At 42.2% G+C, this 25,516-nt stretch overlaps 1 protein-coding gene across 2 annotated transcripts in view; it reads left to right on the top strand.

The window, feature by feature from the left end:
- Positions 1–976: 976 nt before the first annotated feature.
- The window catches only part of LACTB (lactamase beta), a 48,842-nt gene continuing 24,302 nt past the window's right edge, over positions 977–25,516 (top strand). Inside the window, exons 1-5 of one of the 2 annotated variants that reach the window (XM_029575396.1) lie at positions 977–1,515; positions 14,089–14,155; positions 16,025–16,215; positions 17,930–18,302; positions 19,636–19,801. In XM_029575396.1, the coding sequence (XP_029431256.1) occupies positions 1,183–1,515; positions 14,089–14,155; positions 16,025–16,215; positions 17,930–18,302; positions 19,636–19,801 (1,130 nt within the window). In that variant the 5' untranslated portion in view covers positions 977–1,182. The remainder of the gene's footprint in view (positions 1,516–14,088; positions 14,156–16,024; positions 16,216–17,929; positions 18,303–19,635; positions 19,802–25,516) is intronic. The other variant, XM_029575395.1, reaches the window with a different exon arrangement.

Genomic DNA, 25,516 nt, shown 5'->3' with positions numbered 1-25,516 from the left:
TCATATCTCCAACTCGAACGTCTGGACTTTGTGCTGGGCAAACGTAAACCTGAAAAACGGTACCAAGCTTGTGCTCGCCTGTTGCCAGCGGCTGTTCAAGAAGGATTACGTGCTAGTGGATATGATTCTGGTTGGATGTAATCACTGGAGGGGGGATAAGGGGTGTGGGGGAGCCCGTGGTGGTATAAGTGGTGTGGGTATGAATGGTGATGGATGGGTTAGAGGTGTTGGAAGGTACTGTGGGAAGGGCTGGGGGGACAAAATAACAAAGGTAAAATGTGTTGGGATTGGGAATGAGACGTGGCTGCTGTTATGTTGTTGGTACTGTGTATTAGATATTTTTCAATTGTATTGGTTGTTATGAATATTGTTTACACCTGCTACTATGCGGATTTCATTGTCTGTCGCTGTCTCTTCCCAATAAAAAATTATTTTGGAAAAAAAAAAAGAAAGAATATAAACAGTTGCCATACTGGGTCAAAATGAGGGTCCATCAATCCCAGTATCCTGTTTCCAACACTGCCGAATTCAGGATACAAGTACTCAAACATTAAATAGATCCCATACTACTAAAGCCCATAATAAGCAGTGGCTATTGCCTAAGTCAACTTGACTAATAGCAGTTTATGAATTTCTCCTCCAGGAACTTGTCCAAAGTAAACTTTTTTTTTTTAACCCAGCTAACTGCCTTAAAGTTTCTCTGGTAACTGGCAGAGCTTAATTGAATTGAGTGAAAAAGTATTTTCTCTGATTTGTTTTAAATGTGCTACTTGCTAACTTAGGGGAGTGCTCCCTCGTCCTTCTGTTATCTAATTCTGTGAATTATCAGCATGTATTTTTCCTTTGACTGATTGATATGTAATTAAATATCATTGTAGTACACTAGTTTATCTACTAAATTATATTTATAACATGCTCTTGGAGTGGTAGGGCATGTAATAAAAATAGAACTATTATTATGCTAGATCTCTGTGCCTACTGACCGGGTGTAAAGTCGTTCTCGCTGGGCTTGTGCTGCGGGGTAAACGCTCTCAGGGCCTAGGCTCTGGCTGGCGCCTGGGAGCTGGATTGCGCCGGGTTGCGGGGCGCGGCCGGGAGAGGGAGGAGGAGGAGCCGGGGCTTCGCGTGGGTTGGAATTCCGCTTGCTGGCTGCCGGCTCCCTCCCCTCTGACGGGCCGCGCTATGTCTTGCCTGCTGAGCTCGGCGCTGAAGCCGGGCCCGGGCCGCGGCTGGCTCCGGCTCAGCGGGTGGCCGAGAACGGCCGAGCGGCTCCAGCACCGCGGCGATAGGGTGATCCGGTCCGGCAACTCGGTCTCGGTGGGCTCCGGGCCGGGGAGAGGCCGGTGGCGCTGGGGCTGGCTGCTCGGCCTGGGCTTGGGCCTGGGGCTGGCTGTTGGCGTGAGGCCTTCCGGCTGTGAGAGTGAAGAGGCAGCGGTGGAGGAGGAGGTGGAAAAGAGACGGAGAGCCTTCGGCAGAGCCATCGCTCAGAGCCGGGACCTGCTGCGGATGATCAAGGTGAGAGCGACTCGGTGCCCATGAACCTGCAGCTGAGCCCCAGGCTCTGGACTGATTGAATCACGAAGTAGGCAGGCATCAGTGACCAAAGAGAGAACCCTGTGTTACCCTGCATAAAATAATGCTTTGATGGATGTTGACATAAGGTAAAACGGCAATAAATACAAAAGTTAAAAAAAAAAAAAAAAAAAAAAAGTTTTGTTGAATGTCGATCGCTCATTGCAGACGTACACAATAAATTGTGGGGAAAACAGTCCCCAGAGCAAGTGACTAAATCCTGATCCCTGGTCAATGCCTGGTTTACACATTTGGTTTATGGCCACAAAAGCTGCGTGTGCTCATTGTGCCTTCCTGGGTACTGAAGACTGTAACCCAAGAAAGCTTTTGAGACTGGTGATTCATGTTCATCCACTGACTTAGGGGCCTATGCAATATAGTGCATTCAGCCGAGCCCCCTGTTTAACCAGTGGTTGGACACGCGTTTTGGACATGTGCCACAACCCCTTATGCTATAAGTGTGTCCAGAATGTGCATCCAACCCCCTGTAAAACTAATAGCGCTCATCACATGCAAATGCATGTTGATGAGGCTATTAACTATTCTCCCCAGATCAAAAAATAAAGTGCGCCTGACCCGCACATTTTCATGCTCAGAAATTAATGCTTGCCCAGCACAGGCGTTCATTTGTGAGCAGTCCAAAAATGCGTACAGAAAAGCAGAAAATACTGCTCTGCGGCAATATTAAGTTGGAGGAACCAAAAGTTTTTTTTAAAAAAGTGTGCTGGCGATCAGGTTAGGAAAACAGATGCTTGTAAAATTGAGCATCTGTTTTCCTAAACTCCTGACAGCCACCTCTCCTGGGCACCCGCTGCCATGGAGGTGCTGGGACGCACATTTGTCCCTAGCGCCTCCTTGGCAGCGTGACCCCTCATTTAAATATTCAATCTCGGGCCCAGGAGGGGTGCTGGGTGCACGTTAATGTTGAGCGCCCGTTTTCCTGAGTGCCTGTGTTTTGTGCTGATTTTTTTTTATTGGTCCCTTAATGTGTGACCTTAGGCAACTTCCTGTATCCTATTTTACCTCCTAAAATTAGTTAATAAAATATTAATATAATTTAGTTGTTCTTTCTTCCCTGTGGCAGTTGGCATGCAGGTCAGATTTTCTACTCCAGAGGTGTCTGTATGTGTATTCTGAAGTATTTTAACAGGTGGTGTTATGTAGTTGGATAAAGTCACTCTAGCAATCTACATTATCAGTGTTCTATGATGATGATAATGCTGATCTTATAATGTTTCATAGGCTTTTATGAAGTTCTTTTACATCATAAGGTTTGTAAAACCTCACAAATAGGTATGAAGCTAGTTTGTGCTTCCATTGCCACATAACCGTAGGAATATTCTGTTGGAGGTGGTGGAGACAAAAAGAGTACCAGAATTTGAGGATGTGTAAAATGAGTGGAAAAGCCAGACACCAACTGGATTGTATGGCATTATACCAATAATGTAACTGGGCAGACTACAAGGGCCTTATATGTCTCTATTCTATAGTCATGTGGTAAATGGCTGCAGCGCATTCTTCAGGTCTGTGATACCTGACCTCTGAGGCTGAGCCAAGGGTGAAACAGCCACAGTAACTAAGGTTAAGGATAAAGGCCCATTCTGGACGTAAATGAATGTCTGCACAGATGGTGTCGATGTGAGGGTTTTGGCTTCCTGGATCATGGGATGATATTTCAAAGATTTCTGAGCAGAGATAGGATCCACTTGTCGAAGAAGGGGCGCAGCATGTTTCAACACAGAATGGCAGACCTACTGAGGAGGGCTTTAAACTAGAATCATCAGGGATGGGTGAATAAAACCCTAAGGTAAGTAAAACAAATACTCGTATAGAAATGGGGAAATATGGGAAAAAAGAGGCAATATCACAAAAAAAATGCTCACTAATGTTCATAGCATGGGAAACTAAAGTCCCGGATCTAGAGGCAGTCATGGAAGAATCTGATTTAGATACAGTAGCTGCCCCGGAGACCTGGTACATGGAAAACTATAACTTTGGGATATAGATATACCAGGCTACAATCTATTCAGGAAGGACTAGGTAGGAAGGAAGGGAGGAGGCGTGGCATTATATGTAAAGAACAGTATTAAAGCAGCAGCATTGCTGGGTTTACGAGGTAAAGAGGAGGCACTGTGGGTTAATCTGGAAAGAGGGAATGGAACATTTATTTATACTGGTGTAATATTCGGGCCTCCATCACAGTCAGAGGAGATGGATAGAGCTTTAATGGAGGGTATTCACAGGATGGCTGTGACAGGGGAGGTGTTACTGCCAGGGGATTTCGATATGCCAGATGTTGATTGGGACATCCTTGCTGCAGTATCCTGGATTCTCTGTAAGGAGAGCTGTTTTGTCAACTGGTAATGGAACCCATATTGGGGGGGGGGGGGTTTGATACAGGACCTGGTGCTTATCAATGGGGACAGTATCTCTGATGCTGTAGTGGATGATCTTTTGGATCCAGTGACCACCAGACGGTGTGATTCAATGTTAGGATGCAAGAGATGAAGGCTTATACTACGGCTAGGATTTTAGACTTCAGGAAAACTTTTTTAAAATGGGGGAGTACCTGAAAGAGTCGTTACCTGAATGGGAAAATCTGGGGGAAGTAGAAGGGCAGTGGGCAAAACAAAAAGGTGATATCAGAAGGGCAGCTAATCTTTTTGTTAGGAAGGTTAAGGGAAGAGGAAAAAGAGGCTGTTATGGTTTTCTAAAGAAGTAGCTGAAAAGGTAAGGGAGAAAAGGCTAGCATTCATAAATTACAAGAGATTGCAGAAAGAGGAAGACAGGTGACAATATGTGGAAAAGCTAAGAGAAGCTGGAAAAGTACTCAGGAATGTGAAAATTCAAGTAGAAGAAAAACTAGCAAATATGGTAAATGATGGGGGGGGATAAGAATTTTTTTTTTAGATATTAGTAATAGGCAGTGCAAAAGTGGCATTGTGAAACTCAGAGGTGAAGGGGAGGAATATGTAGAAGCTGATGAGGAAAAAGCAAAATTGCTTAATAAATATTTCTGTTCGGTCTTTACGGTGGAAGGGGCTGGAGCCAGGACCACACAAAACGAACACAAATAAGATTGGAAGCAAGGTAAACCTCACTCAACTTTCAGAACAGTGTGTTCGTAAGGAGCTAATTAAACTTAAAGTAGATAAGGTGATGGGGCCGAATGGGGTATATCTGAGGGTACTAAGCTGTTCTGGCAGCTCAACTGGCTGATCTTTAGAGTCTGGAGTAGTCCCAGAGGAATGGAAAAGGGATGATGTGTTTTCTATTCATAAAAGTGGTAGTAAACAGGAGGCTGGGAACTAGAGACCATTTAGTTCGACCTCTGGGGGAGAGCAAAATAATGGAATCACTATTCAAACAGAAGAGAGTACAATTTTTGGAATCCAATGGATTGCAATATCCGAGTCAGCATGATTTTACCAGAGGTAAATCTTGACAGATGAATCTGATCAATTTTTTTTTTAATTGGGTGACAAGAGAGTTGGATCAAGGGAGAGCGCTAGACGTAATGTACTTGGATTTCAATAAGACGTTTGACATGATTCCACACAGAACAATTCTAAATACATTGACTGCTCTTGTCATGGAAGCTAGGGTGACTGAGTGGGAGATGACAAAGGGTAGTGATAAATTGTTTTCTCAAAGGAGGGGAATGTTACTAGCAGCGTGCCTCATGGATCAGTCCTCAAACCGGTTCTTTTCAAATTTTGTCAGCAACATAACGGAAGGATTGTCAAGGAAGGTTTGTCCTTTTGCTGATGATACCAAAATCTGTAACAGGGTGGACAGCCAGGAAGGTGTGGAAAATACGAGGAGCAAAAGCTTGCGGAATGGTCTAAAGTCTAGCAGCTAAAATGTAATGCATTTAGGATGCAAAACCCTAAGGGAAAGGTACAGTATTGGAGGTGAAATTCTTCTAAGCACAAAGGAAGAGTGAGATCTGGGGGTGATTTATAATCTCATGATCTTAAGGTGTTCAAACAAGTGGATAAAGTGTCAGTAAAAGCCAAGAAAGATGCTTGGCTGCATAGGGAGAGGAATGGTCAGAGGAAAAAGGGAGGTGATACTGCCCCTGTATAAGTCCCTGATGAGAACTCATTTGGAATACTCTGTACAATTCTGGAGACCACACCTTCAAAAGAACGAGTCCGATCTCTGGAGGCTAGAGTGGCAGACCTGGAGGAGCTGAGGCAGACAGAGAGGTATAAAGATGAGACCTTCAGGGACATAGTAGTCAAGTCCCAACTTCAGACTGGCAGCCCTGGTGCTGCCTTGGAGGAAGAAGGTCTCATGATGGGAGAGCACCAACCAGGTGCAGCAGGAAAGGATCCTGTAGCAAGGACCTGCTCTCCAGGTGATGCATTGTCCTTTCGCACTGAGGATATCTCCCCAAGGCCTACTGCCCAGGAGGGAAGGGTTAGGTCGGCCGTCATAGTTGGTGATTCGATTATTAGGAATGTAGATAGCTGGGTGGCTGGTGGGCGTGAGGATCGCCTGGTAACATGCCTACCTGGTGCGAAGGTGGCGGACCTCATACGTCACCTAGATAGGATTTTAGACAGTGCTGGGGAGGAGCCGGCTGTCGTGGTACATGTGGGCACCAACGACATAGGAAAATGTGGGAGGGAGGTTCTGGAAGCCAAATTTAGGCTCTTAGGTAGAAAGCTTAAATCCAGAACCTCCAGGGTAGCATTCTCTGAAATGCTCCCTGTTCCATGCGCAGGTCACCAGAGGCAGGCAGAGCTCCGGAGTCTCAATGCGTGGATGAGACAATGGTGCAAGGAAGAGGGATTCAGTTTTGTTAGGAACTGGGGAACCTTTTGGGGAAGGGGGAGTCTCTTCCAAAGGAATGGGCTCCACCTTAACCAGGGTGGAACCAGACTGCTGGCGCTAACCTTTAAAAGGAGAGAGAGCAGCTTTTAAACTAGAACAAAGGGGAAAGCCGACAGTCGCTCAGCAGCGCATGGTTCGGAGAGAGGTATCTTTAAAGGATACTAATGATGCATTAGAATTAGGGCATACCGACAGTGAGGTTCCAATAATTACCTTTCGTTTACTTGAATTGTTACCCCAGTTATATTCTTGTTAATTGTAAACCGATCCGATATGGTTATTTACTATGAAGGTCGGTATATAAAACTGTTAAATAAATAAAATAAATAAATAAATTAGAAAAGTAGTCCAAGTGCCTGTAACTAAAAACTCACCTGAGCTAAAAAATTCTAACTTATCCCTATCAATTAAAAAGCAGAATGAAAATACAAACAAAAAACAAACTTTGAAATGTTTGTATGTTAATGCCAGAAGTCTAAGAAATAAGATGGGAGAATTAGAATGTATAGCAGTGAATGATGACATAGACTTAATTGGCATCTCAGAGACATGGTGGAAAGAGGATAACCAATGGGACAGTGCTATACCGGGGTACAAATTATATCGCAATGACAGAGAGGAGCACTCAGGAGGAGGTGTGGCACTTTATGTCCGGGATGGCATAGAGTCCAACAGGATAAACATCCTGCATGAGACTAAATACAAAATTGAATCTTTATGGGTAGAAATCCCTTGTGTGTCGGGGAAGACTATAGTCCACCTGGTCAAGATGGTGAGACGGACAGTGAAATGCTAAGAGAAATTAGGGAAGCTAACCAAATTGGTAGTGCGGTAATAATGGGAGACTTCAATTACCCCAATATTGACTGGGTAAATGTATCATCGGGTCACGCTAGAGAGATAACGTTCCTCGATGGAATAAATGATAGCTTTATCGAGCAATTGGTTCAGGAACAGACGAGAGAGGGAGCAATTTTAGATCTAATTCTCAGTGGAGCACAGGACTTGGTGAGAGAGGTAACGGTGGTGGGGCCGCTTGGCAATAGTGATCATAATATGATCAAATTTGATTTAATGACTGGAAGAGGAACAGTGTGCAGATCCAAGGCTCTCGTGCTAAACTTTCAAAAGGGAAACTTTGATAAATGAGAAAAATTGTTAGAAAAAAACTGAAAGGAGCAGCTACAAAAGTAAAAAATGTCCAAGAGGCGTGGTCATTCTAGAAGCACAGTCCAGATGTATTCCACACATTAAGAAAGGTGGAAAGAAGGCAAAACAATTACCGGCATGGTTAAAAGGGGAGGTGAAAGAAGCTATTTTAGCCAAAAGATCTTCATTCAAAAATTGGAAGAAGGATCCAACAGAAGAAAATAGGATAAAGCATAAACATTGGCAAGTTAAATGTAAGACATTGATAAGACAGGCTAAGAGAGAATTTGAAAAGAAGTTGGCTGTAGAGGCAAAAACTCACAGTAAAAACTTTTTAAAATATTTCCGAAGCAGAAAGCCTTGAGGGAGTCAGTTGGACCGTTAGATGATCGAGGGGTTAAAGGGGCACTTAGAGAAGATAAGGCCATAGCGGAAAGATTAAATGATTTCTTTGCTTCGGTGTTTACTGAAGAGGATGTTAGGGAGGTACCCGTAATGGAGAAGGTTTTCATGGGTAATGATTCAGATGGACTGAATCAAATCATGGTGAACCTAGAAGATGTGGTAGGCCTGATTGACAAACTGAAGAGTAGTAAATCACCTGGATCGGATGGTATACACCCCAGAGTTCTTAAGGAACTAAAAAATGACATTTCAGACCTATTAGTAAACATTTGTAACTTATCATTAAAATCATCCATTGTACCTGAAGACTGGAGGATAGCAAATGTAACCCCAATATTTAAAAAGGGCTCCAGGGGCGATCCGGGAAACTACAGACCAGTTAGCCTGACTTCAGTGCCAGGAAAAATAGTGGGAAGTGTTCTAAACATCAAAATCACAGAAAATATAGAAAGACATGGTTTAATGGAACAAAGTCAGCATGGCTTTACCCAAGGCAAGTCTTGCCTCACAAATCTGCTTCACTTTTTTGAAGGAGTTAATAAACATGTGGATAAAGGTGAACCAGTAGATATAGTATACTTGGATTTTCAGAAGGCGTTTGACAAAGTTCCTCATGAGAGGCTTCTAGGAAAAGTAAAAAGTCATGGGATAGGTGGCGATGTCCTTTCGTGGATTGCAAACTGGCTAAAAGACAGGAAACAGAGAGTAGGATTAAATGGACAATTTTCTCAGTGGAAGGGAGTGGACAGTGGAGTGCCTCAGGGATCTGTATTGGGACCCTTACTTTTCAATATATTTATAAATGATCTGGAAAGAAATACGACAAGTGAGATAATCAAATTTGTAGATGACACAAAATTGTTCAGAGTAGTTAAATCACAAGCAGATTGTGATAAATTGCAGGAAGACCTTGTGAGACTGGTAAATTGGGTATCCAAATGGCAGATGAAATTTAATGTGGATAAGTGCAAAGTGATGCATATAGGGAAAAATAACCCATGCTATAATTACACAATGTTGGGTTCCATATTAAGTGCTACAACCCAAGAAAGAGATCTAGGTTTCATAGTGGATAACACATTGAAATCGTCGGTTCAGTGTGCTGCGGTAGTCAAAAAAGCAAACAGAATGTTGGGAATTATTAGAAAGGGAATGGTGAATAAAACGGAAAATGTCATAATGCCTTTGTTTCGCTCCATGGTGAGACCGCACCTTGAATACTGTGTACAATTCTGGTCGCCGCATCTCAAAAAAGATATAATTGCGATGGAGAAGGTACAGAGAAGGACTACCAAAATGATAAGGGGAATGGAGCAACTTCCCTATGAGGAAAGACTAAAGAGGTTAGGACTTTTCAGCTTGGAGAAGAGACGACTGAGGGGGGATATGATAGAGATGTTTAAAATCATGAGAGGTCTAGAACGGGTAGATGTGAATCGGTTATTTACTCTTTCGGATAGTAGAAAGAACAGGGGGCACTCCATGAATTTAGCATGGGGCACATTTAAAACTAATCGGAAAAAGTTCTTTTTTACTCAACACACTATTAAACTCTGGAATTTGTTGCCAGAGGATGTGGTTAGTGCAGTTAGTATAGCTGTTTTTAAAAAAGGATTGGATAAGTTCTTGGAGGAGAAGTCCATTACCTGCTATTAAGTTCACTTAGAGAATAGCCACTGCCATTAGCAATGGTAACATGGAATAGACTTAGTTTTTGGGTACTTGGCAGGTTCTTATGGCCTGGATTGGCCACTGTTGGAAACAGGATGCTGGGCTTGATAGATCCTTGGTCTGACCCAGTATGGCATTTTCTTATGTTCTTATGTAGATATAAACAGGATGGAGTTGGCCCAGAGGATGGCTGCTAAAATAGTCAGTGGTCTTTGTTTACTTCTACTTTGTTTACTTTGTTTACTTCTACTTCATGCTTCAGATCTGATTAGGATATCAACTTCATGCTTCAGATCTGATTAGGATATCAACTCTCCTCTAATCTCGACATTCCTACAGAGTATATGTTTCGATCTTTAAGTCTATCACAATAAGCTAAAGCTTATTGTGATAGACTTAAAGATCGAAACATATACTCTGTAGGAATGTCGAGATTAGAGGAGAGTTGATATCCTAATCAGATCTGAAGCATGAGATTTAGGTATTTTGCTAGACGACTCTCTCCTTGCATCCAAAAATCTACTCATTGGTTCGAAATTTTCTTTAAACTTTGAATGCTATTATTAAGCCGTACTTAAACACTTCTGACTTTACTCTTGTTACCCAGTCTTTACTTTTATTGTCTCTTGACTATTGCAGTTCCCTTTACCTAGGGCTACCTCAATCTTCATTGATGGCCTTACAAGCTAATCAGAATTCGGCAGCTCATTTGGTTTCTGGGACCGCTTTACATACGTTTCCCTAACTTTAGCTGAGATTCACTGGCTGCCTATATGCTGACGTATAAGGTTTAAAATCCTTACCAGTAGTCTTCAAATCTATTAAAGGCCTTGTTCCCAGAAGTCTCTCAAACCTGTCACCTACTGCCCCACTCGTTTTCTGCAATCAGCATTGAAGGGTCTGCTGGTTGTTCCTGATTTTAAAAAGATAAGACTAGCCCGGTCTCATGACCATATGTTTAGAGTTGTGGGCTTTCAACCTTGGAACAAATTCCCAGATGTCCTATTAACTCCCAGATGACCTATTAACTCCTGAAAACATTCTATTTTTATCTGCATTCCCTGTTTAAATTGCCCATTCAGTTACTTCTGTGCTTGGCTTTCTGTGATGTATCTGGTTGAGAAAAAGGCTACCCTCAATTTGTATGTATATTGTACTTTTTTTTTTTTTAAAGTTACAATTTAAAAATGATTTGAGCTATGTTTTTATCATTGTGTATGTATATTGTAACCCGCTGAGTTCTGTGGATTGGGCTGTAAATTTTATTTAAAAAAAATGTTAGAGACATTCAAATATCTCAAAGATTTCCATGCATAGGAGGCTCTAGAATGAGGGATCATACAATGAGGTTGAAAAGAGCAATCATAGGAAATATTTCTTTACAGGGAGGGTGGTGGATGCGTGGAACAGCCTCCCAGTGGAGACGGAGACAAAAACAGTATCTGAATTCAAGAAAGCTGGGATCTGGAAGGAAGTGATGGGAATTGTAAAGCTAAATTAATTGGGCGGATGGGCCATTTGCTCTTTTTCTGCTGTCATATTTCTATGAAAAGGTATAGAGAAACGCTTGCAAATTTGGTGACTTCTCAGAGAGGTAGAGCTTGAGTTTTTGCACTGGTAGACAAAAACTTCAGAATAAAAGATATTCATTCCAAATGCTAATGTATATAACTTTGTATAAAAGCTCCAGTAATAAATTATAAACCCTGGCATTTTGTACCCTGTTAAATGAAAAAGATGTGCAAAGGACAAAGGCTAGTTTCCTATTGTAATCTAGGCAGTGGCGGCCCTTAAACTTCTATTACTTTTATCACCTTAGAAGAGCATTTCAAAATCATGTGATCGGCCTTATAAATACTTGTAATGCTGGTTTCGCAAGCTTGCCAAGTTTATCCTCCTTGATGTTGTGCAAAGTCTGAGATTTGTTTTATAGCAAGTGTAGAGGTGGGAGTGGAAGAGGATTTAGAAATTCCCCGGTATAAAGAGTATGTCAAGTCATGAAAGTATTTTACTTAAAGACAACAGCCACACCTGCTGAGAGAGAGGACGTAGATCATCAGTGAGTGTGTAATTTCTTCTAATTGGACAAATCCAAAGGATACCTGCTATGCGTACTTTGAATGGGCCATCAGTTAAACTACTACAACTGCTACTAACTGTTTATATAGCGCTACAAGGTGCATGCATGGCTGTTTAGACGTATAGAAAACAGTTCCTGCTCTGGGGAGCTTGTTGACACAGACAGTCATTGAGGACAGAGGGATATTGAGCAGCTGGCGTGGCCCATGCTCGCTCGCTTACTCGCTCTCTCCCCCCCCCCCACTGGCCTTTCACCTGTTAACAGATGGGTTGGTCACAGTGGGATCTGTAATAGGAACTGTTATTATCAGCAAAATAGAGCAAAACAGCTGCAGTTAGGGAAGACAGAAATCACTGCCAGGTACAGTGGAGGTCCTAGAAATGAAGAGGCTGAAATGTAATAAAACTCTCAGTACTGAAGACAGGGGTCACTTTAAGCATGCAGAGGATGCTGCCCTTCAGAAGCTTATCTAAGAAAAACAGTCAGCGGGGTGGCAAGTGCTGTGCACTCTACAGCGCCTGTTTTACGAGGCTTTGATGCTGAAGAATCTTATTTTCTAGTGTTAATCGACCTAACAGCTGCCTTTGATTCTGTAGACCATACCCTGCTGTGAAAACAGCTGAGCAACATTGGGATCCACGGCTGTGTTCTCAGATAGTTCTCCTCCTTTCTATCTAATAGAACTTTCCAAGTCAAATTGGGCAATCGTATATCTGATACTTTCCTTATTGATACAGGAGTCCCTCAAGGCTCAGCCCTCTCGGCAACACTTTTCAATATCCATATGATCCCACTGTGTAAATTACTGGTGGAATTAGGAATTACCTTCTTCTTATATGCTGACGATATACAGTTTTACATTCCACTCGCCGAATCATATGAAAATACAGTATCAACACTTTCAACCTATATGAAAGCAATACAACAGGAACTAACAGAACTTAAACTAACATTAAACCCTAAAAAGACTGAAATCATCTGGTTAAACAAAAACTCTTCAAAAGTAAAACCACCATCTTTAGATCTGGGCAATTTCAAAATTTCTCCATCAAATCAAGTATGGGATCTAGGCATCCACCTAGATGAGAACCTTACGATGAAAAAGCACATCAATAAATTAGTTACTAATGGTTATGCCAAGTTGTGCATATTACATCGATTAAAACCTTTATTAACTTTCAAGGACTTTCGTACTGTGTTGCAAACCCTAATTTTCTCAAACCTAGACTACTGTAACTTCTTATTACTCGGTCTTCCCGCATGTCTATTAAAACTGTTACAGTTATTACAAAATGGCTCAGCAAGACTTTTATTAGGACTAGGACATTTTGATCACATTACACCCTCGCTGATCTCTTCACTAATATTCAAAATCATTAATTCCAATAACACCGGTATGATAGGTGCGCCAATGCAACCTTACACACCTCAGCAAACACTAAGATCTCAAATAAAACAATATGGATCATACGCCTGACACAAGTAAGGGATCATGTGTTTTCCATAGCGGGTCCAAAGCTATGGTACTCCCTATCTGAGATGCTACGTCTAATACCAGACAGAAAGCGATTTAAGTGTGAGCTAAAAACAAGGCTATTCAAAAATGCATATAACTTAAATTAAAACATCAGAATGTATAGAGCAACCATAACAAGAAGGTCAAGAGATACTAATGAAGCAAGAAGAATACATTTCACAAGAGAATGTAAGAATCTTTACAACATAATCACTAAAATGTGAAATATGTTATATTATTTTACTCTAATTTCTCAACCATGTCCTTGACCTTGAGTCGAATGTACAGGCACAGCTCGATTGATAGAAGTCAATGCCTATTTATGAATACTACCTCCTTAATCCGTCGTCATTTGTCGATTTTATAGCTATGATTGCTATTTTTGTAAACCATTGTGATCTTTTACATGGAACGACGGTATGTAAAAAAAAATCTAACTAATTCATTTTAATAAATTCAAATTCATAGTCTAAACCAGTTATCTTCTGGACGCTGTTACTCCTCCTCCTTGGCACATCAGTGCCAAGGGGTGCAGCAGAATTCCTGGATCCATAGGAAGCTGACAGATTCGTGTTGTGGTCCCCAGAACTGGGTAGCCAGCTTATCTTAAGTAGGTTACCTATGTAAGAACATATCAATCTGAGCTGGATTTGAACCAGTGTCTTAGAGGTGAAAGAGTCTGTAATGCTTTCTTTGGACCACCCAGTCCCTACTTGTACATTGTTGTTAGAAGTAAACTATCATCTTATCAAAGGGCAGAAATAATCATTGTGGGCGCTATGTATGCCAGGAGGCTCTGAAGAATATGTCACGTGAACGGGAGAGGAAATCCTACTCTCTCTTTTCTTTACAGGATGAATCAGGAGTGCCTGGAATAGTTGTGGGAGTCTCTGTTGATGGAAAGGAAGTGTGGTCAGAAGGTAAGGCTTGAGATGGTTTTATGGTCTTTGTGTATTCTGTTAATATCACACAATCCTCAGCCATCCTTTAAACCTTTTTTTTTTTTTTTTGCACTGCCATGTTTTTCTTACTAAATTAAATCCAGCTGGTATTTCTCCCATACTCTCCTTTTAAATTTTAGGTTTTATTCAACTCTATATAATGGATATCACCTGGGAGACCTTTTTTTTTTTTTTTTTTTTTTACAGGAAACCTACATATTAGGGGTTTTCTCACTTTAGTCTAGGCTTTTGTAATTCCAAATATTTTTGTTTAAAATTTGAGAAAAGTTTGAATGTGCAGGCAGCACAGTCCACCTGTATTTTTATATGAATGTTATTTAAAAAAAAAAAAAAAAAGTTAGAACTTGTATGGTCTTGATACAGATTTCTGCCAGTGAATAAGTTTTGTAAGTAGATTTTACACTATTGCTTGTTTCCCAATTAAAGATATCCTGATGTTAGAAAGGGTTGTGGTGACTGACACTTGTTACTAGTGGACAACCATTAAGTGAATTTCATTGATATGATATTGATATAAGTGAATTATTTGCAGTGGGCAGATGTCCACAGTATTAAAACAACTAGCATGACTGGTGAATTATTTGGTAGTCTGAACAGGCCAAAGGGCACTCTAGTCTTTAGAATTCAAATATAGATTGATATATCAGGAACGATAAGTTTTTGTAGATCAAATAAATATTAATGATGCTAAGATGCCATGGTTCCATATAGATAGACTTCAGTCCATCTCTAAGACATGGTTAGTGTTCTGAAAAACTAAGGAAAAGCTATCAAGCCATTGAAATTCCCTGAAGGCTTCTGTCCTCTTCCGCAGTCCTAACCCAGCACTCCCTTTCACTCTCCTCAGCCCTATGTAAGCATTTCCTTCCCGTCTCCTCAGCTTGTACCCTGTACACTATGATCCTCCTAGCCCCAGCACACTCTGACCTGCCCTCTCCTGCTTGACCCTATAACACTCTGCCCCCCCCTTCACCTGCCCAACACCTATCCCCCCAGCACTCCCTTCCCCTCCTAACCGGCCCCACCAGCCCAAACCTAGTACTCTGTGTCCCTCTCCCCAGCCTGACCCAGCACACGCTGACCCTTCTCCCATTGGCAAAAATGAAAGTGAGGAAAAAATCTCCTGAAAACCAAAAAGTAAACAAAAGTACTCCCCTTCCCCTGCCTACTAAACCCACTTAAACAATGGCCTCGCTGGGGATAGACAGATTTATTTCTTTTTTTGTTGGGGAAGGGTTCTTCTGATTACACTATTATACTACATTTTGAAGAGAGCATACATCACAGTTCTCACAGAGAAGATGATGAGTTTTATATAATGTGAATGAAATCTCCGAATTAGAAAAGAATCTCATAAATCCATGATAGTTTGTAAAGCATCCCTTCGTGTGGCCTGGTTTGCTATGAATTAACATCTTGAGAAAACTTTGCTTGCTAACAGTTACCCCTATTTATTATTCCAAGTGACTTAAGGAATTTTCTGTGACATTCAGGGGTCTCCAAAATGTTATTCACAAAAGTAAACATCAGCAGCTGAATATTCCCCAAGCCAGCCCAAAAACCCCTTTTCCAGCATGAGAAAACAATTAAAAATCTTCTGATGTTCATTCATTGACGGGGCTCAAGGATTTTGCACAATAGAGGCCAAGTCTGGTGAGTGGCAAAAGTCTGACCCTTTAGTGTCACATGGGTATCGAGTCATCCCACGGACATTTTTCTCTTTTCACCTCCGTGCCCAGTATCCTAAAGAACTGAAAACCCAAACGGTGGTCTCCTACATAGCAATAGTATTAAACCACATCACTCTGGCTTTCTCCTTTATCCAAGGTTTAGGTTTTGCTGATGTAGAGAACCGTGTACCATGCAAGCCCACGACAGTCATGCGAATCGCCAGCATTAGTAAACCTCTGACTATGATGGCGGTTGCCCGGCTGTGGCAAGAAGGGAAGTTGGATTTTGATGCGCCCGTGCAGAATTATGTTCCTGAATTCCCAGAAAAAGAATTTGAAGGGGAAAAGGTACCATAGAACTTCCTGCTTTCACTGTAACATTCAGTTTTCACTGGTCACCCGTTGTGAGAATATATGTAGAGAGTTTAAAGGTGGGTTTTATTGTGGAACCCAATAATTAAAATTATAGCACCAGTGGATGCCATTCTGTGTCTCCGTATACTCATAGATATGTGAAAGACAGCATCATTTCTTACGATTATTTTTGACTTCTGAATGTTGAGGAATCTGGTTGGAGAAATATCTGGAGAGCTGAATTGTTTAATTGAAAATCTAGAAACAAGTGTTTACAAATCTCAGAATTAGAGATCCTGGCACAAGGATCTCTAATCTGTAGTGTATAAAGGGACTAATCAAATGTAACATGTCAGCCTTCAAAAACAGGCTATATTATTTTCTTGTCAATATGAGAGCTGAAACTATTTTGTATTGCTTTTTAACAGAGTTATATATATAGGTTTCCTGACGTTTGAGTCCTTGAAAGTGATGAAAGGTAGTGCTGCTGTGTTTAAGTTGTCTGTGAGCATATCAGAACCCAAAGGGGTGAATTTTCAAAATGTTGTGTAGAGAAATTAGCATTTGCGTGTGTAAGTAGCTTTTATTTGTGCATTCTGTATTTTATAAAGGTTCAAATTATGTGCGTATTTTCACTTTTGCACGCACATATAGATGCGTAAAAAAGGAGAAATGTAGGCTTGTTCTGGGGCAGAGCCAGTATTAATGCACATAAGTTGCACGCATGTAGATTTGCCAAGTTAGTTAGCAGGTATAAAATTACGCAAGGATTTGGCACAAGTGATATTAAACGTGTTTATTGTGTAGCACTGACTGAGGGAGAGGGAGTTCAGGCTGAAGAACCAGGAGGGTCTCGATGACCTGGAGAAGGACTGGGCAAACTGCTGGACTAATTGGTAAAACTGCTAACATCCTTGATGCGCGCATGTTTTAAAATTCACTGACTTGGGCGTGTAAATCCCAATTTCCACAAGTATTTTCATGCATAAAATATACACGTGCATATTAAATAGATAGGAAAAGTTTGCATATTCAGTGCATTGCATGTATTCACACTTAGGCCTAAGCACATATAAGCATGCATGTGTTGCAGGGTAGAGATATGCATAATAAAATACTAGTGTAGATCTGCTCGTAGCCATATATGTGGGTATATGCTGCTACCGCCCGCATTTGTTTGAAAGTTATCCTTTCTGAGTTCTTCTGTTGCTATTTTGACTTTGCTTCCTGATTAGATCCCTTCTTTTAGTTTTGTAACTAATCTATTGCTTCCTAACGGATGGGCCCGCTCCAGTGAACTTTTTCAAAGTGGCACTTCCTATTGAAATATGCTTCCTTTAAAACTCAAGTTTATTCTTACCCATCTTAGCTGCATACTGTAGTGTTTCCAACCACCCCTGGTACTCCGGAATCTGAACACTGGAGAGAACTGGAAACAGATGTAACCAACCTACAAAACCAGTCAGGCCCACACTCAGGCCTGGTGCTGCACATCCATGGCTGTGAACAGCTTTCATTTATTTTAAGAACATCACTAGCTAGATGAATTTAAAGATTAATAAACTGAATTAAACAAAACATTTTGGCATTACCAACCTGAAATGCCTTTGTGAGGAAAGCAATATTCTAGACCTGTTGGATAGACCAAAATCTGCTTTACGAATCCTCTCTTTCTCTAAATATAATTATGCTATTGATTTTTTACTAGGTTACCATTACCACAAGGATGTTAGTTTCACACTTAAGCGGAATTCGCCATTATGAGAAAGATATTCAGGCGGTACGAGATGAAAAGGCCAAAAAGGCCTCAAAACTGACCAGCGATGCAGCTAATAAGAGAGCAGAAGAGAATGCTAACGAGGAGAAGGAATCTAAGAAAGACAAAGATATAGCCCGGAAAAAGGAGAAAAGCACAGCTAAAAATGAAGCTGCCACGGCTAAGCCAGAACAAGACAAAGAAACCAGACCAGCCAGGGAAAAAAAGGAATTTGACAAAGAAGAATATTACTTGAAAGAAAAATTTGAAAATGTAATTGCTTCTCTGGAGCTGTTTAAGAACGATCCTCTGGTCTTTAAGCCAGGTAGGTTTCAAGTTCTCGGAAGAACCAAAATGGTTAAGAATTGTTGATTTGCAAGGCACTGTAGTGCATTTAAGTGGTCTGGAAAATTTTACCTTGCCACTTGGTTGTATAATAAAGAATAATGCTAATTGTTGGTTACCTGGAACACAGTATTTATGAATGCCTATAATAATTAACAGTAGGGATCTCTTCTATATTTATTTATTCATTAACTTTTTTTTCCCTTAGAGACAGAATGAGAGAGAATCTTTAGTAAATCAGACCCATATTATGGTGTAGATTTTCAAACCGCGCGATTTGGCGTACTTTTGCTGGCGCATCAGGCGCCAGCAAAAGTACGCGGGATTTTAGTAGATACGCGCGTAGCCGCTAAAATCCTGGATCGGCGCGCGCAAGGCTATCAATTCCGTATAGCCGGCGCGCGCCGAGCCGCGCAGCCTACCCCCGTTCCCTCCGAGGCCGCTCCGAAATCGGAGTGGCCTCGGAGGGAACTTTCTTTTGCCCTCCCCTCACCTTCCTCTCCCTTCCCCTACCTAACCCACCCGCCCGGCCCTGTCTAAACCCCCCCTTACCTTTGTCGGGGGATTTGCGCCTCCCGGAGGGAGACGTAAATCCCCGCGCGCCAGCGGGCCGCTAGCGCGCCGGGACGCGACCTGGGGGCGGGTCCGGAGGGCGCGGCCACGCCCCCGGACCGCCACGGGCCATAGCCACGCCCCCGGGCCCGCCCCGGAACGCTCCCGACACGCCCCGAAAACGCTGCACGGTTCGGGCCCACCCCCGACACGCCCCCGACACGCCCCCCTCAGAAAACCCCAGGACTTACGCGAGTCCCGGGGCTCTGCGCGCGCCGGTAGGCCTATGTAAAATAGGCTCACCGGCGCGCAGGGCCCTGCTCGCCTAAATCCGCCTGGATTTGGGCGGATTTAGGCGAGCAGGGCTCTTAAAATCCGCCCCTATGTGTAGCAAAAAGTAATTTTTTTTTTCCCACAGAGATTACATTGTGCCACAAAGGAGCTGCTTCCTTGAAATTCATAAGTGAATACTTAAACAGTTTGGATATTTTACACTTTAGGAAATTTTTCTTGAAAAGGATATTGATGCATTGGACTTTCTATGTGTGATTTTTAGATAAGCAGCTCTAGTAAAAATATCTTTCATAGTAACATAATAAATGATGGCAGAAAAAGACCATTTGCTCAATTATTTAGTCCACACTATTGAGAATATGCCCCAGCTGCCAGCCAGTGTGAGATCATCTGCAAGATTTCTTCGTTCCTCCTTGGATTCTTCCCTCATCTCTTTCCTAACACAATAACTCTCATATCTTCTCAAGGAAGTCAGTTTTTGTATTCAACTCATGCCTGGACCCTGGTGAGTGCTGTTGTGGAAAGAGCATCTGGGCAGAAATTCTTGGATTACATGAAGAAGATGTTCCATGACCTGGGTATGCACACAACTGTCCAAGAGGAGCATGATCCCATGATATACAATAGAGCAAGGTAAGTGGGAATAGAAGCATAAAAGAGAGGGTTGCATAGATACCAGGTTCACACCTCTAACCCTATGTGTTTTCTGTGGACAGCAGTCTTGTTTGTATCTGCATGAGCTGAATTCTTAAGTTACCCTAGAGCAGGGGTCAGGAACCTTTTTGGCTGAGAGAGCCATAAACGCCACATATTTTAAAATGTAATTCCATGAGAGCCATACAATATGTTTAAAACTAAATACAAGTAAATGTGTGCATTTTATGTAAGATCGCACTTTTAAAGTACAATAAGTCTCTGAAAATATTACACCAGGCCTTAAGACACCAATACATCTCCTATTAGGAAAACGGACCAAGTCAGACTGCTATAGAGTCCTACACAGAAACTACACGCCAGCAGAAAACCTCACCTGAATCACCTGCTGTCCCTCACCTAACATAGAATAAAGAGACCAAAACGCATAACAAGAAGCATGCAGAAAAAACAGAATTGGAAACTGCAACAAGCCAGAGTCTCTGTATGCAGTGTAACAAAGGAAAAAAGAAACATCACCCATCCTTATAAAACAAATCAAGAAATATAAAATCATCAGCAGTAAAACTGTACTAACAAAAAGAACATATTTCGAAACAGCTGATGAGTGGAATATCCAATAATTAAAAACTCATATAAAACATTTCCAGATACCAACAAAATATTTCAAAATAGCAGACACAAAGATCCAGTAATGAAAAATAATAAGGATACAAAAATTTTTTTGCTCTGCATACCTGGGAACGTTTGATATCCAGGTGTCCTGAGATTGTTCTGAATTAGCAGGAGGTGGGGTGGTTTGCTTGGAACTTTCTCCTCTCTCAGTCACATACCAGCGCTCTCTCTCACACTGGCTCTCAATGACACACCTATACACACATGCTCTCAGTACTCACATATACACATGTTTTTTCTCTCTCATATAGGCTCTTAATTACACATTTACACACATGCTGTCTATCTTTTCACGCTTACACACACACACACGGGCTTTCAATCACATAAATACATGCTGTCTTTTTCTCTCACACACAGACTCTCATTCACATGCTTACAAACATGTCCTCTCTTTCTCTCATTTACACACAGGCTCTCAATCACATACTCACATGCTCCATCACCTAAACCAGCTCTCAATCACACACAGACACACATGGTCTCTCTCTCTCATTTACACACAGGCTCTCAATCACATACTCACATGCTCCATCACCTAAATCAGCTCTCAATCACACACAGACACACATGATCTCTCTCTTACTTATACACACAGGCTCTTAATCATACATACACATGATTTCTCTCACACACAAAGGATCTCAATCATACACACATACTCTTTCACACAAACAGGTTTTCAATCACAAACTTACACATACAGGTTCCCAATGGTAAACTTACATTCATGCTCTCTCTCTCACAGGCAGGCTCTCAAGCACAGACATACTCTTTCACATATACAGGCTCTCAATCATTCACATACATGCAATCTCTCACTCACACACACAGGATCTCAAACACACATGCTTGCTCGCTCATTCACTCTCTCTCTCTCTCTCCCCCCCCCCCCCCCTGGAACTCGCGGCAGCAGCCGCCTCCTCCCAACGCTAACCTCCTTCATTTTCAGCCCTCGCGGAGGCGAAGGCGGAGTCCCATCGGCCGCGGTTCAAACTCTTCATTTTCCTCCGAGCCGCGCTGCAGTCTTCTTCCCGTTGGAGAAGCGTGGCCTCTTCTTCCCGCGCAGGCACCCGATGCTCTCCACTTCCTCTTCCGGGCCGCGGGAAGAAGAGAGCACGCCGGTGCCGCTGACTCAGCGGCCCGGAAGAGGAAGTGGAGAGCATCGGGTGCCTGCGCGGGAAGACTCCAGCGCTGGCACCCGGCTGACACCCGAAGACTCCCGCGCAGGCACCCGGATGACTCCAGTCGTGGCGTGCTCTCTTCTCCTCCCCCCCGCGGCCCGGAAGAGGGGGGGGGGGGAGAAGAGACCTGTGGTCTCTTCTTCCCGCGCAGGCACCCGATGCTCTCTTCTCCTCTCTTCTCCTCCCCCCCCCCCCCCCGTGGCCCGGAAGAGGGGGGGGGAGGAGAAGAGAGGAGAAGAGAGCATCGGTTGCCTGCGCGGGAAGAAGAGACCACAGGTCTCTTCTTCCCGCGCAGGCACCCGATGCTCTCCACTTCCTCTTCTGGGCCGCGGTGGGGGGGGGGGAGGAGAAGAGAGCACGCCGGTGCCGCTGACTCCAGCTGTCCTGCCGCGTTCCGCCCGGGCTGACAGCATTTTAAGCCCGGGCGGCGGAGGACCGGGGAGCAGCTGGGTCAGCGGGGAACCGCGAAGTGTGGCGACACTTGTCTGCGAGCCAGATGCAGCCCTCAAAAGAGCCATATCTGGCTCGCGAGCCATGGGTTCCCGACCCCTGCCCTAGAGCATCAACTTGATCCCCTAGGAATTAACCCTTTACTGTACTAGGTTTCGAACTTTGGGTTCTGTTTCTCGAGGTTGGTTTCAACTGGGAGTTCTACTGAAATAGCACAGCTCCCAGGAGGAGAGATGGCCAAGCAGTGCACTTACAGTTATTGATTGTAAATAAATCAATCAATTTACAGTATTTATATTCTTCTACACATTCCATAAGATCACGGCGGATCACAACAGTACATACATAATCATGATAAAAATATAAAAATAAAACAAAACAATAAAATAATTCAAACAATAAAACATAAATGTAACAACTGAGATCAAATAATTTTAATGTAACCATGACTTTTTATCACACAGTCTCAAATCCCATATGACAGCCTGAGACACAGTAGCAAATATTTCAAATCATGGTTTTGCCAAATGCATTCTTAAATAAACTTTTTAAACATTGCTGGGTCAGTCATCATACGCAATTGTTCTGGCAAGGTCTTCCAATATGCTGGGCCAGCAATTGAAAAGGCATGCTTGCTGGAGGCCACTAAATATACTGCATACTCATTTGAAGAGCACCATTGTAGGTAACAGCAGGAGACTGTCCTGCTCTCTTGGTTGTAGGAGGATGCTGCACTCTTAGGATTCTGTTTGGAAGAGAAAACCAATAATATATTAGATGCAGTGTTTGATAATTCTCTGATGGGTGCCTCGGGAGAAAAAAAGGCAAGTAGTAAAGTCCTCAAGGGGAGAATAAATACTTTTCATAATACAGTAATAGTAGGTAAAATTGGACATTGCAGATGTACATATGAACATAAGATCATAAGAACATGCCATACTGGGTCAGACCAAGGGTCCATCAAGCCCAGCATCCTGTTTCCAACAGTGGCCAATCCAGGCCATAAGAACCTGGCAAGTACCCAAAAACTAAGTCTATTCCATGTTACCGTTGCTAGTAAAAGCAGTGGCTATTTTCTAAGTCAACTTAATTAACAGCAGGTAATGGACTTATCCAATCCTTTTTTAAACACAGCTATACTAACTACACTAACCACATCCTCTGGCAACAAATTCCAGAGTTTAATTGTGCGTTGAGTAAAAAAGAACTTTCTCCGATTAGTTTTAAATGTGCCACATGATAACTTCATGGAGTGTCCCCTAGTCTTTCTATTATCCGAAAGAGTAAATAACAGATTCACATCTACCCGTTCTAGACCTCTCATGATTTTAAACACCTCTATCATATTCCCCCTCAGCTGTCTCTTCTCCAATCTGAAAAGTCCAAACCTCTTTAGTCTTTCCTCATAGGGGAGCTCTTCCATTCCCCTTATCATTTTGGTAGCCCTTCTCTGTACCTTCTCCATCGCAATTATATCTTTTTTGAGATGCGGCGACCAGAATTGTACACGGTATTCAAGGTGCGGTCTCACCATGGAGCGATACAGAGGCATTATGACATTTTCCGTTTTATTTACCATTCCCTTTCTAATAATTCCCAACATTCTGTTTGCGTTTTTGACTGCCGCAGCACATTGAACTGACGATTTCAATGTGTTATCCACTATGACGCCTAGATCTCTTTCTTGGGTTGTAGCACCTAATATTGAACCTAACATTGTGTAACTATAGCATGGGTAATTTTTCCCTATATGCATCACCTTGCACTTATCCACATTAAATTTCATCTGCCATATTGATGCCCAATTTTCCAGTCTCACAAGGTCTTCCTACAATTTATCACAATCTGCTTGTGATTTAACTACTCTGAACAATTTTGTATCATCTGCAAATTTGATTATCTCATTCGTTGTATTTCTTTCCAGATCATTTATAAATATATTGAAAAGTAAGGGTCCCAAAACAGATCCCTGAGGCACTCCACTGCCCACTCCCTTCCACTGAGAAAATTGTCCATTTAATCCTACTAGGTTTCCTGTCTTTTAGCCAGTTTGCAATCCATGAAAGGACATCGCCACCTATCCAATGACTTTTTACTTTTCCTAGAAGCCTCTCATGAGGAACTTTGTCAAACTCCTTCTGAAAATCCAAGTATACTACATCTACCGGTTCACCTTTGTCCATATGTTTATTAACTCTTTCAAAAAAGTGAAGCAGATTTGTGAGGCAAGACTTGCCTTGGGTAAAGCCATGCTGACTTTGTTCCATTAAACCATGTCTTTCTATATGTTCTGTGATTTTGATGTTTAGAACACTTTCCACTATTTTTCCTGGCACTGAAGTCAGGCTAACCGGTCTGTAGTTTCCCGGATTGCCCCTGGAGCCCTTTTTAAATATGGGGGTTACATTAGCTATCCTCCAGTCTTCAGGTACAATGGATGATTTTAATGATAGGTTACAAATTTTTACTAATAGGTCTGGAATTTCATTTTTTAGTTCCTTCAGAACTCTGGGGTGTATACCATCTGGTCCAGGTGATTTACTACTCTTCAGTTTGTCAATCAGGTCTACCACATCTTCTAGGTTCACCGTGATTTGATTCAGTCCATCTGAATCATTACCCATGAAAACCTTCTCCAGTACGGGTACCTCCCCAACATCCTCTTCAGTAAACACCGAAGCAAAGAAATCATTTAATCTTTCCGCGATGGCCTTATCTTCTCTAAGTGCCCCTTTAACCCCTCGATCATTTAAAGGTCCAACTGACTCCCTCACAGGCTTTCTGCTTCGGATATATTTTAAAAAGTTTTTACTGTGAGTTTTTGCCTCTACGGCCAGCTTCTTTTCAAATTCTCTCTTAGCCTGTCTTATCAATGTTTTACATTTTCTTCTGTTGGATCCTTCTTCCAATTTTTGAATGAAGATCTTTTGGCTAAAATAGCTTCTTTCACCTCCCCTTCTAACCATGCCGGTAATCGTTTTGCCTTCTTTCCACCTTTCTTAATGTGTGGAATACATCTAGACCAGGGGTGGGCACTTCCAGTCCTCGAGGGCCACAAACCAGTCTGGTTTCAGGATATCCATAATGAATATGCATGAGAGAGATTTGCATGCACTCTGCCTCAGTTGTATGCAAATCTATATCAAGCATATTCATTAGGATATCCTAAAACCTTGACAGGTTTGTGGCCCTCGAGGACTGGAATTGCCCACCCCTGATGTAGACTGTGCTTCTAGAATGGTATTTTTTTAACAATGATCACGCCTCTTGCACATTTTTTACTTTTGTAGCTGCTCCTTTCAGTTTTTTTCTAACAATTTTTCTCATTTTATCAAAGTTTCCCTTTTGAAAGTTTAGCACTAGAGCCGTGGTTTTGCATTCTGTT

The sequence above is a fragment of the Rhinatrema bivittatum genome, chromosome 13 (genome assembly GCF_901001135.1).
Source record: "Rhinatrema bivittatum chromosome 13, aRhiBiv1.1, whole genome shotgun sequence".
In the NCBI taxonomy this organism is placed as follows: Eukaryota; Metazoa; Chordata; class Amphibia; order Gymnophiona; family Rhinatrematidae; genus Rhinatrema; species Rhinatrema bivittatum.
This window is presented reverse-complemented; position numbering and strand designations above follow the sequence as displayed.